The 15,526-nt window shown below is 40.8% G+C and overlaps 1 protein-coding gene across 1 annotated transcript in view; it reads right to left on the bottom strand.

Annotated features, from left to right (window-relative positions):
- The window catches only part of CACUL1 (CDK2 associated cullin domain 1), an 80,457-nt gene extending 66,169 nt beyond the window's left edge, over positions 1 to 14,288 (bottom strand). Inside the window, exon 1 of the mRNA XM_036106380.2 lies at positions 13,481 to 14,288. Within this exon, the coding sequence (XP_035962273.1) occupies positions 13,481 to 13,847 (367 nt within the window). The 5' untranslated portion in view covers positions 13,848 to 14,288. The remainder of the gene's footprint in view (positions 1 to 13,480) is intronic.
- Between the last annotated feature and the right edge of the window lie 1,238 nt (positions 14,289 to 15,526).

Here is a 15,526-nt window from a genome sequence, read left to right as displayed (position 1 = left end):
TCTAAGGCACAGGGAATAAGAAAGCTCAGAGTTCACCAACTGCCCACTAGACCTCTCTACGTTACTATTCCACAGACCTTAAAAAAGACACACACACACACACACACAGCCCTACCTATACTCATCCCAGATCTATATCCTCCCTCCTTCACCCCCAAATTTTGTAGACTCTAGTCCCCAAATATTTCCAAAATCTGAAACATGATTGCTTCCAATGCTTTATTTGTTCAGGTCATCATCTCTTGTCTGGACTACAACAATTACAACCCCCTAAACTCGTCTCTAGGCCTCCATTCACTCTCCTTTCCAATCTAAATTAACATAGTAAGACAAATTTTGCCAAGCTGACTCTCTTAATACCCTTCAGTAGCTCCTATTCCTACAAAAGAAAATCCTACCTCTAACATGGCATATCCCTCACCAGACACCTTTCTATCCATCTGTGTTTAATTTGCACCACTCCGTCCTCACACCCTGTGTTCCAACAATGTCAACTCTGGGTTTTAGGCACAGAATGCCCCCTCTGCAAAGGAAGTCTCTTTGAACCCAATCCCACCTCCTTAATCCTGACAAACTTTTTTTTTTTTTTAGATTTTATTTATTTGACAGAGAGAGACACAGCGGGAGAGGGAACACAAGCAGGAGGAGGGCAGAAGAAGAAGCAGGCTCCCCGCTGAGCAGGGAGCCTGATGTGGGGCTCAATCCCAGTACCCTGGGACTATGACCTGAGCTGAAGGCAGACGCTTAACAACTGAGCCACCCAGGCACCCCCAAACTTTTTTTTTTTTTTAAGATTTATTTATTTGAAAGAGAGAGTGCAGGGTTGGGCAGAGGGAAAGAGAAACCTCAGCAGACTCTGCAGGGAGCTGGACGTGGGGCCCAATCCCACCACCCTGAGATTGCGACCAGAGCTGAAACCAAGAGCCTAAGGCCCGACCCACTGTGCCACCCAGGGGCCCCTCTTCTGACAAACTTTTATTCATTTTCATAAAGATTCTCTTTTTCCTCTACCATGTACTTACATAGCTTTATTACAGCATTTAATCATAACATCATAATTATCTGTCATCTCCCACACTAAACTCTGTCTCATCACCGAAGGCTAAAATATTACCCCGGCATACAGAAGACCCTAAATAAATATTTGTTGGATAAAATGTCATTCAGATGTCTGGTCAGCACAACTGCAACTACAAATTACGGATCTATAACTCTATCTATAGAGGTTAATAGCCAAATGACTACAGAAGTAGAAAGAAAAACAGAAGGCCAGTTTGTCCTGCTAACATGTTACAAAAGGCTATCCACAATTTTTATATGGATTTAACAGTTTACCATGTGATTACATATGGTCTACAACTCACAGAGTTACAGTTTAAAGAGGAAGTAAGAGCATTCATTTCCTTTAGGGATTTGGGACTGGGCCTTACAGAAACATTACAATGGCTTTCTCTTATAGCTTCACCAATGTCACTTTGTACAATACATGTCAAAAAGCGCAAGACAAGATTCCCAATGAGACCCCGAAATTCAGCCTATCAATCAATATCATAGTGCCACTTACTGCAGCACAACTCCACTAAGCTGGAAGGCAAGAAGATTCCAAACAACAACCACAGATGCTACAAACAGTGCATATTTTAAGACCTGAATGCATTAACTGATACACTTGTAAAAGGATCAGCCAATCTGGAAACTGGCAGATGTAAAGGGCAGGATTTACCAAAATCAGTAAACACTTTCATTTAATTCAAAAGTCAACTTTAACACATTTTTTAATCATTAATTTAAAAAAAAACAGAATAATTTCACTGAATTCAATTTAAAATCCCGTGAAGCTTTTGTCCCTCTGAAGAAGAGAAACTTTTGGTATACTGGGTTAGTAATTTTCCTGAGATCATGGCACAGTATCAGTTAATGCAAGATCCCTCCCCACCCTCCCTGTCTCTATCCACTCATTGCTTTTTATTATCATACCCCAGAGTCCCACCTGCCTCCATCCCCAATACATCGTGACAGGGAACCATTCTATTCTGTTTAATATATTTGCAATATGAGCAGATGTAACATGTGTTACATCTGAGCAAAAGCTTTAAAAGCCATTTAGTGCTTCTGTCCACTCTTCTGTTTGCCTCTGCCAAGAGTGACAGGACCCAGAAAAGAGCTGCTCTTGACAATGAGATGACATGTGAAAAGCCACAGGCAACTGTCAGCCATGAATGTAACATGAACAAGAATAAACCTGTGTTGCTCCATAAGCTCCTGAGATTTGGGAGTTATTGTCACAGAAAGCTAACCAATGTAGAATGGAAAGCTGAACTAAATAATTACACTTCCCAAATTAGATTCCACCAATAAGACACATTTGAGTGAAATTTGCAAGGTCAAAGTGAGGCAAAGGACGTATTATTGCTGCTGGTGATTCTGGCAAGTAAAACTAGAGACAGGAGAGTTTGTGACATCCAAACTCCAAGTTCCAGTGTCTGGTGATCCACTTCAGGGACGAGGGAGGCAGCTTTGATGACTAAGGATGGTGGTGGCGCAGCAGTGGAGGCAGCCTGCCCTCCCTCAGCTTTAATGGAGCAGCCTCACTGACTTCTACACCTCCAACCTTTCAAAATGTCTAAAGGACCTAATTTCCGGTATTAAATTATCTTCTTGCTTTGGATATCTAGAGTGATTTCTTGCACTGAACTGTAATCGATAAAGTACTGAAGCAGTGACAAGATGCATTCTCAAAAGCCAGGAAGCTGGCTTGGTTTTCCAATCTAGTTGGATTTAGAGGCAATGATGACAGTGCCAACATCAGATAACATAATGCAACAGTACATGGCAGACAGCATTTAGAGGTGAAACGCCAGGACAGGGGCTCCTGGGTGGCTCAGTCGTTAAGCGTCTGCCTTCAGCTCGGGTCATGATCCCAGGGTCCTAGGATCGAGCCCCATTTCGGGCTCCCTGCTCAGCAGGAAACCTGCTTCTCCCTCTCCCACCATTCCCACTGCTTGTATTCCCTCTCTCGCTGTCTCTCTCTCTGTCAAACAAATAAATAAAAATCTTAAAAAAAAAAAAATGATTAGCTCAACAAACAAAGACCAAAGAGCATCTGTGACTGTCATAAAAGAATCTCTTAGTTCTTATAGGCACAGGGTTGATATAGCCCAAAAGTCAGAAATAGAATGATCCTGCAAGCTACACAACTGCCATACAAAAGTAATTCAAAGCTTAGACAAATCTTTTAAGTGAAAGGATACTGGTTGTGGAACAGTAGGACCTTGAGACCTGAAAAGGGACCAGCTTGGTGGAGTCTGATCATCTGGGAACCCTGACCTCACAAAAGTCACTGAGCCTTCCCTGCCTAAGAAGTACCCCTCCTCCACAACATGAGGCTAGTCTTTACCTAAGTGAAGACTCTGTCATGACATTTCCTGAAACCTAATAAGGGAATGCAGATCTCCTCATGTCTTACCTGCAAGCAGCCCTCACTGCCCCTAAACCTCCAACCAAATCAGATTCTCCCGGAGAACAAGTACCAAATCTAAACCAACAGGAGACAGCTTACATTCCAAAAAAACTACAGACTTCGGAAGACTTTAAGACTTCCGAAGACTTTAACACCTCATGTTGACAGAAACCTAGAGAATGCACGTGGGATGAGATTCTAGGGTTACTGCATAAGAACGAAACAACTTTAGATAAGACTTAAGTTATCAAAAGGAATACACTTACTAAAGATTATTTACTGTACTACGTCAAGCAACTAGATATGGTTATAACAGTTTGCTCAGTTAACTGACAGAAATCTAGACTCAATGACAGCCTACATTAAAAACAGCTGGAACTCCTGCTAAATAAAAGCAAGATTAACAGAGCAGATTAGATACCAAGGAAGACACAGCAATGGGAACTATCTGAACTGAGGCACAGGGAGAGGGAAAAAAACTGAAAAAGATAATTAACAGAACCTTAGTGATTTAGGGTACAATAACAAGTGGTCTAACATATGTGTAACTAAGGGGTGAGTAGTAAATTTTTTTAATTATATATAATTGTAATATTGTAATAATTACATAATTATAAATATGTATTAATGTAATTATAATTAATATATAATGATATGTTAACTATAATTAATTATATAATGAACGATAATGTTCCAAATTTGACAAATTCTAAAACCTTACAAATCCAAGAAGCTCAATGTACAATAAAAAGAATAAACATAAAGAAAACCCTACCCCAAGGAACATAACAATCAAACTGCTGAAAACTTAAGCCATAAATGAAACTCCTAAGAGCAGCCAGAAAAAAAGGACAAGTTAGAGAGAGGAACAAAGATAAGACTATATGGACATGTTTTATAAGAAATAAGGCAGGCCAGAAGACAATGGAAAGGCATCTTTAAAGTGCTGAAAAACAAAAACAAAATAAAACAAAGACTGTCCATCTAGAATTCTATATCCAGCAAAAATATCCTTAGAAAATGAAACTAATATACTTTTGCAGACTAACAGAAGCTGAATTCAAGGACAAAAGGACTGCCCTGTAAGAAATATTAATGTAAGTTCTCAAGACAGAAGAAATATAAGAGGTGGAAACTTGGGTCCAAACAAAGGAATAAAGAGTGACAGAAACAGTAACTATCTGAGCAAACAAAAAAGAATTATTGTCCAGTTTTTGATTATTTAAGACAAATTTCATATATTACATGATTCCATTCATATGAAATGTCCAGAATAGGTGTATCCATAGGGACAGAAAGCAAGTTGCTGGATGCCAAAGGCTGGGGAAGGGAGGAATGGAGAATAACTGCTTAACAGGTACCAGATGTTATTTTATGGTGATGAAAATGCTTTGGAACCAGATAAAGGGATGGTTGCACAACACTGTGAGTGTACTAGATGCCACTGAATGGTTCACTTTAAAATGGTGAATTTTAGGGTGCCTGGGTGGCTCAGTCGTTAAGCGTCTGCCTTCGGCTCAGGTCATGATCCCAGTGTCCTGGGATCGAGTCCCACATCGGGCTCCCTGCTTGGCGGGAGGCCTGCTTCTCCCTCTCCCACTCCCCCTGCTTGTGTTCCTGCTCTAGCTATCTCTCTGTCAAATAAATAAATAAAATCTTTAAAAAAAATAAAATAAAATAAAATAAAATGGTGAATTTTATGTTACATGAATTTCACCTAAATTTTTTTTAAAGATAAATGGATGTTTTAGGCAAACTTAGTAACTGTATATTTGATGTGTGTTATAAGTAGAAGTACGATTAGGACAATGGCAACACAGCATAAAGGACAGGAGGGAGAAATGAAGTATACTGATAAGATTGTTACATTATATGTGAAGTGGTCTAATACTTGAAGGCACGTTGTGACATGCTTAATTTTCATATTGTAAATACTAAAATAAGAACTAAAAAAAGGCAAAAAAAAAAAAAAGGCACGCTAATAAACCAAAATGAAGACATACATGAATCATAAAAAATAATGAAAAAGAAGACAGGAAAAGAGGAAATTTAAGAAAAACAAAAGAACAGAGGGGACAAAGAGAAAACAAATCGGAAGACGGTAGATTTAAACCCTACCACATTGTTAATTACATTAAATGTAAATGGTCTAAATGCTCCAATTAAAAAGCAGAGGTTGGGACACCTGGGTAGCTCAGTTGGTTAAGCATCCAACTCTTGATTTCAGCTCGGGTCATGATCTCAGGGTCATGGGATCAAACTCCCCATCAGGCTCCACAATGAGTATGGGGCCTGCTTGAGAGTCTCCCTCTCTCTCCCTCTGCCCCTCCCCCAACTTGTGCATGCACTTGCATTCTCTCTCAAAATAAATAAAATCTTTAAAAAAAAAAACGCAGAGGTTGTCAGACTAGACTTAAAAAAGCAAAATAAAACCATAGGCTGTATACAAGAAATGCACTTTAAATACACAGAAAGGTTAAAATAAAATAGGAAAAGATATATTGTTCAAATAATAATCTTGAAAAAAAATAAAACAACGGGAATGGCTTATCAAAAAAAAAAAAAAGCATCCCTCAGAGTAAGGAATATTACCAAAGATAAAGACAGACATTCTATAATGATCAACCAACCAATTCATTAAGAAGATTCAACAATCCTAAATATGATACACCAAAGAACAGATTAATGGAACTCAGACCCACTACATATATGGTCAGTTATTTTTCAACAAAGTTGCCAAAGTAACTCAGTGAGGAAAGGATAATCTTCTCAATAAATGGTGCTGAAACAACTGGATATCCATATAAAAGAAAAAAAAGAACTTCAATCCTTATACTACACACAGTTATCAACTCATAACTTAGATCTAAAACGTAAAAGCTAAAACCATAAGATTTCTAAAATAAAATACAGGAAAAAAAAAATCTCCCTGACCGTGAGGGATTTCTTAGGATATTTCTTAGGATAAAAAAAAGTACAAACCATAGAAGAAAAACTGATGTCAGACTTCATCAAAACTTAAAACTTCCGTTCTTCATAGGACATTGTCACAGAGATAACAATCACAATACATAGTATCTCACAGAATATGTACCTGAAATTAATGATGAATTCTTGCAATAAGACAAACAACCCAAGAAAAACTTAAAGAGATTCTCACAAAATTACATTAAAGGGAAATAAGCACATGAAAAAAGCCAATGGCATGTGTAAAAGGGAAATGCAAAATAAAACCACAATGAGATATTACTATTCTCCGTCTAAAGTGGCTAAAATTAAAACAAACAAAGAAACCTTACAATACCAAGAATGTGAAATGTACCCAGTATAAATATCAGTAAGTATGTGGAGCACTGGAACTTTTACACATTCCTAACAGGAATGTACAATGATACGACCGTTCTGAAAAACAGGCTGCAGTTTCACATAAAGTTAAACATACAGCTAATGTATGACCAAGCAATTCCACTTACAGGTATTTGTATGAAAACCTATGTCTACACAAAACCTACATGATGGTTCATAACAGCTTTATTCATAATAACCCAAATTGGAGACAACCCAAATGATCACCAACATATGAACAAACAATTTGTGGTATCCCCCCCAAAAACAGAACTCAGCCCTAAAAAGTAGTAACATGCAAGAACATGTAGGAATCTCAAAAACAAGGTGAAGAAGCCAAGCATAATACAGATTGTATGATACCATTTATAAGAAAACCTAGTAGCAGAAAGCAGAGGGGCTAGGGGCAGGAGTACTGAAAGCAAAGAAGCATAAAAAGTATTTTAGTGGTGAAAATGTTCTATTGATTGTTTTAGTGGTTACTAGTGGAGAGAGTCTTCCTTGGGCTTCTTGCACTCCTACATGTCTTGCTGAGTGTGCTAAGATTGCAAGGCCCAGACCGACTGCTCTTGAACTTAAGCCATTCTATAGCTGGTAACCTTGAAAGACAAGGTAATGTCTTCCCCTGAACAAAGAGCAAGCTCACTTACTGCTTTCTAGAAAAGCAGTGGATTCCCCAAGTTCAACATTCTTCAGCTGCAACACACACCCAGTGAGGGAGCATCTATCTTGGCCATACTGTATTGCCTCTGGGAGACTTGGGGAAAGGGAAACCTATGCAAATATGCCGACTTTCACACTATTTACTGTGCCATGAATAACATACTTCTTTCTCTGATCCAGGAGTCTCCTGCTTCTGCCAGCATCCAGTAGTAACAGTAACAGACTAGCTTTTAGCTTGCTCAAATCCTAGATAAAATGTTATGCCTCAAATGGGTACAATTTACTGAATATAAATGGAAGAGAAAGGGAAAAAGGTGTATGAGAAAGAACGAAATGGACAAAAAGGAAAAAGAGGAAGAAGAGAATGAGAATTAAGAGGAAGAGGGAGGGAAGAAGTGGTTGGAACACCAGATGTTCCTTAGTATGTAGAATCAATCAATCCAGACTTATGAAGAATGTTTGAGTGTGTTTATCACATCCAACACACACACACACACACACACACACACACACATAAATGTTCTCCAAGACCCTTCCTCAAGGAATTAAATATATTGGTGAAGGATGTACTGATTTCCTTGAAAACTGCTGTGGTGGCTGTCCTTTGTAGTTCTGGGTTAAAGATGGCCAATACTGCCTTTAGAGGGGGGGCTCCCTGATTTCAATGGGATAGTGCGATTCCCAGAGTGACAAAGGATAAGTAGAAGCACTTAATCCTCAGATAAAAAGTAGGTATGGTTATAATAGGCAAGCAAGAGGGCCAGACCTATCATCAGAATGGTTTGGATCTCTGGTGGTGGCTAACCATGGTGTCCTAAGGAAAAACAGGTGGGCAGTACACTTGATGAGAAGGAAAAAAGAAAACAAAAACAAAAAAAACTCTAGGTTTATCAAACTGAGGCCTGACTTAAGTGGCCACAATGTAAGAATTATGGCATGTCACCTATACACAGGCTGAGCTTGTTCAAAGACACCGAGCCCCTGGGAAAAAAGGAGACAATGGGTTCTACCGAGGCAGGACCCTACAACATTGCATCAAGAGCATACTTGAAGTCTTCCTCCTAGCCTTTCCGAGAGAACATGCAGCTTTTCATCAAGGAGACAGTGCATGTGGGAAACAGAATCACTCGGGCTTTTTAGGGGTTACTCAGCACTGGCTCTAAGCCCATGCTAACCTTTAAGGACCAGAAGATCACTGTGGTAAACCAGTCAGATCAAGAGCTGTGATGTCCTATGAAGAAAGAAGTGTTTTGGCTCCGATCCATCTCACAGTGGACCCAATGAATCCATGGACCCACCCTGTGTTCTTGAACACAGTTAAAGGCTCCCTAAACTATGGAGTAAGGGTTATCAGCATAAGAAGGGCCAAGTGTTTTAAAAAAAAAAAAAAAAAAAAAAGCCAAGTAAAATCCCCTAGATGTGCTCCTTCCTAACAAAATAATAAATCCAAAGCAACAGCACATCTCTGTGGAAACTGGAGGACAATACCAACAAAAAAGACTTAAAAGATAGTGGGATGGGGATTGTTAGGACATTCTGTTTCACTAGCCAGTGGAGAGGACTTGGATTTTCAAGAATGACTATGGATTATAGTAAACCAAATGAAGTGGTGACTCCAATTGTAGTTGTTCCAGATACAGTCTCACTGGGACCAATCAACACAATCCCTGGCACCTCGTATGCATCCATCAAGCTAACAAATGCTTTCTTTTTACCTATTCCAAAAACAGACCACCGGAAGCTGTTTTCATCTTACAGTCCAGAAATACACTTTGACTGTCATAGCTCAGGGCTTCATCAATACTCCAGCTATCTTTCATTATTTGGTCCACAGAGTGTGGGCATCTCAACACCTCACAGGTCCACTACATTGTTAGTTCAACCAGCAAATCCTGTATCCCCACCCACACTTGGTGCCATCCAGCTTTCTACTTTTTGCCAACCTAACAGGTGGGAAAAGACACTATAACTCTTTTAATTTTCCTGTCTCTGATTATTTAATAATTCCAAACACCTCTTTCTATGCATGTTAAGATTTACTATTCTGTAACCTACTTATTAATATCCCTTGACTATTTTTCTACAGAGGTTGCTGCCCTCTTTCTATTGACATGTAGTTCCTTGTCTAGTCTACATATTAATCCCTTATCATTAATCCCTTATCAATTTGGGCACTGCAAATACCTTCTCTCATTCTTTGTCTTTCACTGAATGAAAATCTTTAGTTTTTATATAATCGAAGTCATTTTTTACCTTTATAAATTTTTGAAGCTTCCTTTTCCCTTAGGAAAGAGCTTCTTCAACGTCTTCCATTAATTTTATAATTTCTCTCACATTTAGGTCTTTTTAATTTATCCATAACCCATCCTTTCTAAAGTGTAAGGTTTGTTTTTACTCCATATAGTGAGCCACTCTTCCTAACATGACTCCTTTCTCCAGTGATTTATGATGCCACCCTTAAGTTCCTCAACACATATGGGCAAGTCTCTGCTCTCTATTTGTTCCCCAAGTCTATTTTTCTGTTCATGCACTGACACTACAGTTTTTATTACTACAGCCTTGAAACAGTGTCTTAATTTCTGATAAGGCAAGCTCCACTAAAACAAATATTAAAGATTGCTTTAGCTATTCACAAACTTTATCCCATCTGCCATATGAATTTTAGATTTAGGTTACTGTTTGTCAGACAAACCAACTGGAATCTTGATGGCAATTTAATCAAATTTATAGATCAAAATGGAGAAAAATGACCCTCATAATAATAAACAAACATATCCCAAGAACGTGGAAAGTTTTTCCTTATTTAGATCCTCTTCTAGTTCCTTATTAAAGTTTTAAAGTTTTCTTCTTAGGGCGCCTGGGTGGCTCAGTTGGTTAAGCGACTGCCTTCGGCTCAGGTCATGATCCTGGAGTCCCTGGATCGAGTCCCACATCGGGCTCCCTGCTCAGCAGGGAGTCTGCTTCTCCCTCTGACCCTCCTCCCTCTCATGCTCTCTGTCTCTCATTCTCTTTCTCACAAATAAATAAAATCTTAAAAAAAAAAAAAAAAAATTAAAGTTTTCTTCTTAAAGTTCTTATGTACTCTTGTGTTAATTCCTAGAGACTTTACAGTTTTGATGTTTTTATTTATTACAATATTTACTTTTGATTACCTTTCCTAGTTGGTTATTGCTAGTGTAGTAAATGCTACTAATTTTTGTAGTTTGATCTTCAATCCAGTAACCCTGCTAAACTCTTACTAGTTCTAATAGTTTCTCTGGATTCTTTTTTTTTTTTTTTTTTTTTTTTTTAAAGATTTTATTTATTTATTTGAGAGAGAGAGAATGAGAGAGAGAGAACACATGAGAGGGGATAGGGTCAGAGGACGAAGCAGACTCCCTGCCGAGCAGGGAGCCCGATGCGGGACTCGATCCAGGGACTCCAGGATCATGACCTGAGCCGAAGGCAGTCGCCCAACCAACTGAGCCACCCAGGCGCCCCAGTTTCTCTGGATTCTAATGGTTCTTCTAGATAAGTGATAATATCTGCAAATAATGAGTTTTTATGCTTCCCTTCATATCCTCATATTTATTTTTTCCCTTTGTAGTGTTAGCCAGGACTTTTCTTACCGTGTTAAACAACAGTGATAGAGGGCATCCTTGTTACTGATCTTAAAATGAATGTATCTAAAATTTCTCCATTAAGTATTATTATTTGCTGTAGGTTTTTGGTAATGACCTTGATCTAGTTACCTCATATTCCAAGCTTGCTAAGAGTTTTTATCATATATAGTTGTTGATCTTATTGAATGTTTTTATGGTATCAAGATAATCACGATTTTTCTCCTTTAGCCTACTAATGTGATAAATTACATTAATAGTAAACAGATGTTGAATCATATCTACATTCTTAAACTCCATGGATCATGATTTCCTTAACACAGACATGAAGTAGGATTTCATATCTATGCTAATAACTGAAACACATCTATAATTTTCTCATATCGTCCTTACCTAGGTTTAAAATCAAGATTTCACTAACACTAACTTTATAAATTGAGCTAGGCATCTTTTTATTTCTCTATTTCCCAGAACAACTTGTAAAAAGGAATTGTTAAAGTTCAAAGCAACTCACTGATCTCAGCCCAGTTTTTGAAAGTGGAGGTCTTTACCATTTCAGTTTGTTAAATATTAATTCAAGCCATCCATTTCTTCTGACACCAACTTTCAGTTTGTATTTTTCTAAGAATTTATACTTTTCATCTAGGCTCTCATATTTATTAACCCATAGTTCATAAAATTCTTTTTTAAAATTCTCATGCTTGGGGCACCTGGATGGCTCAGCCGTTAAGCGTCTGCCTTCCGCTCAGGTCATGATCCCAAGGTCCTGGGATCGAGCCCCGTGTCGGGCTCCCTGCTCTGCAGGAAGCCTGCTTCTCCCTCTCCCACTCCCCCTGCTTGTGTTCCCTCTCTCGCTGTGTCTCTCTGTCAAATAAATAAATAAAATCTTTAAAAATATAAAAAATAAAAAAAATTCTCATGCTTGTAGTTATTTCCCATTTTCCCTTAATTATATTTGCATCTTTTTTTCTTGATCAATCTTATCAGAGGTCTAGCTTATTAATCTTCAAAGAACAATCTTTTGGTTCAGCAAATCTTTTGTTCCTAATTTCACTGGTTTCTGCTCTTAATTTGATGGTGTTTTCTGAACTCTTCAAATGAAGCATATAAGCACTAAAACAAGCTTCTGTCAGCATTTAGATAAGTCACCTGGCCACTCTGTCCAAGGCCTGGTTTCACTATATATAGACTTCAATACACAAACTATATTATTCTCACATATGCATGATACAAAAAAAAAAAAATCATATCCGATTCTTACCAACCATACCTACACATGAAAGTCCTTGACCAAAGCTTTATCTTGAAGGCAAATAAATGATATTATGTGCTTGTCCCCACCAAAAAAATGAAAGTGTAAAGCTGTAATTGTACATCTGAATCAAGGCAGATATTTTCTCTGCACAGCTAATTGGACAATTACTGGTACCGCTTGATAAAATTAGTAACTAGAAATGAAATCTCCAGTTGCTTTACCAGATGCTATTCAAAACCTGCAGTTATTAATAGGAGAGTAAAATCTGGCTGCCATGGTCACTTTTCACCACTACCACCACCTCCAAAAAAACCCACTCAAAGCAAAAGCACTTTTTTCCCCTAGTTATAGAAGCATACCTCCTGGTTAGGGGCAGTTTGGGATTACAAAACAGATTTTGGTCTTCAATCTTTCTGCTCGCAATTGAACATTAAGGGAAGGCAGATCACTAACATAAAGTTCAACATTCAACATAATCTTGGATTTGGACACATGCTAAATGGCTTATTCTTATGAGTGTAGGCTTTGAAAAGTAATTGTGTACGTTATGAGCTTCAAAACGGATGTCGTTCCCACCGCATTGGTGTTACCGAAGAAACAACTCCTACATTTCCCTATCAGGACGCAGAAGGTGTACACTGAAGAAGGGAAAGAACGAGATGTAGACATTGGTCAACTTTCTAATTCCTGAGTTTTTTAACGCAGACTAGCTAAAAGCACAAGAACACAATTGACAGAGTTCAATCTGGTTACAAAAAAAAAAAAAAAGACTCTCCCTAACGAAACTCAGAAGGCCTTATTTTCCCCTCACGTTTGAAGGCGAAACTTTGAAGGGGGAACGGAGAAGAGCTTCTTAATGTTGCGAGATAGCCAGCTGTGATAAAGATCGCATTTGCAGGAGAACTTGGGGCTGTGTGCACACCAGGCTGCTTCTCTAGGCCAGGTAACACAAGAAGCCAGGGCCGCTCCGGCGCTGGCCGCAGACACCAAAAGGGGGGGGGGGGGGAGGGAGGCGGGGAGGGGGGGGGGGAGGGAGGCGGGGAGGGGAGGAGAGACCCAGGCCTGAAACAAAGGAAGCGGGGCTGGCCGAGAAGGGTGGATTCGGCGTCCGGGTGGGGAGGAGAAAAGCCAAGGCTGCTGGGGAGAGGCTGGACTCACAGAACTTGGAGGTGGAGGTGTTGATGTTGATGGTGGAGCTGGGGGTGGGGGCGGGGGCCGCCTTGGCCACAGCGGCGGCCGTGTCGCAGCTCTTCAACATCATGATCACCCCATTGGCCTCCGGCGGTGGTGGCGGCCCCATCGAGAGCCCCTCCTTGGGGCCTTTCCTGTCCACCGAGGCCGCGGGCACCGCCAGCAGCTGCCCCCCCGGCGGCTCTCGCGCAGGGGCTGGGATCGACGAGGGGGGCGGCGGCGGTGGCGGGGGCTGCCGGAAGCCGTCCACCGCGGCCTCCCAGTTGTTGTGGTTCTGGTCGTCCATCATCGCCACGTAGCTGCCCCACTCCTCCTCTTCCATGCTTTCCTCCATCCTGCAGGCCCCCAGCACCCGCCCGCCTCACAGGCACCTGCCGCCCGTCTCAACCCCGGGCCAGGGGGCACCGCAGCCTCCTCGAACTCACATCGCCGGGGGCCGGCACGGGCGCGGCGGGCAGGGGAGCGGCGCGCCGGGTCTCTCCGTCTCCGCCGGCCCGACTCTTAGAGACAGGGCTGACGGCGGTGGGCGCTCCCGGGCTCTAGCCTGGGAGAGGCAGCCGTAAAGCGGCAGCGCCCCTCACGACATTTTACAGCAACTTCCAACAGGCGGTTGGAAAGGGTAGCTGGGGGAGCGGCCAGGAGGGCACGTGGTGCGAGGAACGAGCCAGGAGAAAGCAAAGCAAAAAGGGGCAGGAGCGGTGAGTCACCCCCACGCAAAAGGGCAAAGGTTTGGCTCGCCTCCGCTGGCCCCGCGCTGAGAGAGGAGGGGCCCCGGCTCCGGAGGAGCGGGCGTCGGTCCCGCCCCCGGTCCGGCCCCACGTGACAAGGGAGTTTGCGCACGCGCGTTCTGTGTCTGGTTACCAGGGCGACCGGAATCTGGCCCGTTCCTGAAGATGCGCCCCAGATCCTCTGGCGTTCGCTGTGGTACAGGCTCCCGTTTCTGTGGTGGTTTTCTTACGCCCGCCGCATTTACTGGGTCTTCGTACCGCATAGGGTCTCGCGGCCCCGGCCTTTGGTTGACACGGAGCTAAGAGGCCACAAGAGGCCTGGGTTCGCACATTATAAAAGGGTGGGACTGCCCTGGCTGGCCCTTGATGGGTCTGCTGGTGGGCCTCTCAGCCCATACTACCGAAACCTTCGAAACCAAGAATAAAAACCGAAACATAGCAAGGTGGCTTAAAAAAAAAGGCGTTTGAGCTATTCATGGACTTTTTTTTTCAAGTTCCTTAATTTCTCTATACACCGAGGCCAGTAATTTTAAATTTTTAAATGCCAAGCTTCACACAGTGTTCAACAAATCTGACTACAAATTTGAGATTTTGTGTGAGAGTCCTGGGGGCGCAAAAAGGAGAGGTTATGTAACTACATAATTTCTTTAATTTCTCTGCATTCTCAAATTATAGCAATAGTATATTACAGGAGAACAAATGTTATTGTTTATTGTGTTTATAGCTCATTCTAGCTACTGGTGATAAAGTTGACTAGAAAAACCTGTTATTATTGACTCTAGCAGATAATGAATCTTTATTTCCACACATGTGTAATTAATGTGAAAAATCACTTCAGCTGCTGAAAAATCATTATCTCGGATGTACTTCAATGTCCACATTTATTTGGGCTTCTCTACATATGTTTTTCCAACTGTATTCAGTGCTCTACTTAATGCAACTGTTTACCAATCACTTAACAATGATTTAATTCTAGACGGTGCTCCCACATATTAGTGGCACATATTTTTTGAAGCAGTGCATGTTTTTAATTACATGGGCCTGGAACTATACTAATTCTCTGGCCCTGGGAAATTTTTGGAATATTTTCTTAAGTGAAAGATAATTGAGTAAAATGCTAAGGGTGGAAAAAATGTAACCTTAGAATTCTGTGCCCAGAAAAAAAAGAGGGTGGAAAAGGAAAACAAATTAGAATCTTTTATAGACAAACATCAACCGATAGTTTATCATCAATAGACTTTTATATAGCTGGGTGGGTGGCTGTGACTGGAGATAAAGAGGTTTC

This window comes from Halichoerus grypus, chromosome 7, assembly GCF_964656455.1.
Source record: "Halichoerus grypus chromosome 7, mHalGry1.hap1.1, whole genome shotgun sequence".
NCBI lineage: Eukaryota > Metazoa > Chordata > Mammalia > Carnivora > Phocidae > Halichoerus > Halichoerus grypus.
This window is presented reverse-complemented; position numbering and strand designations above follow the sequence as displayed.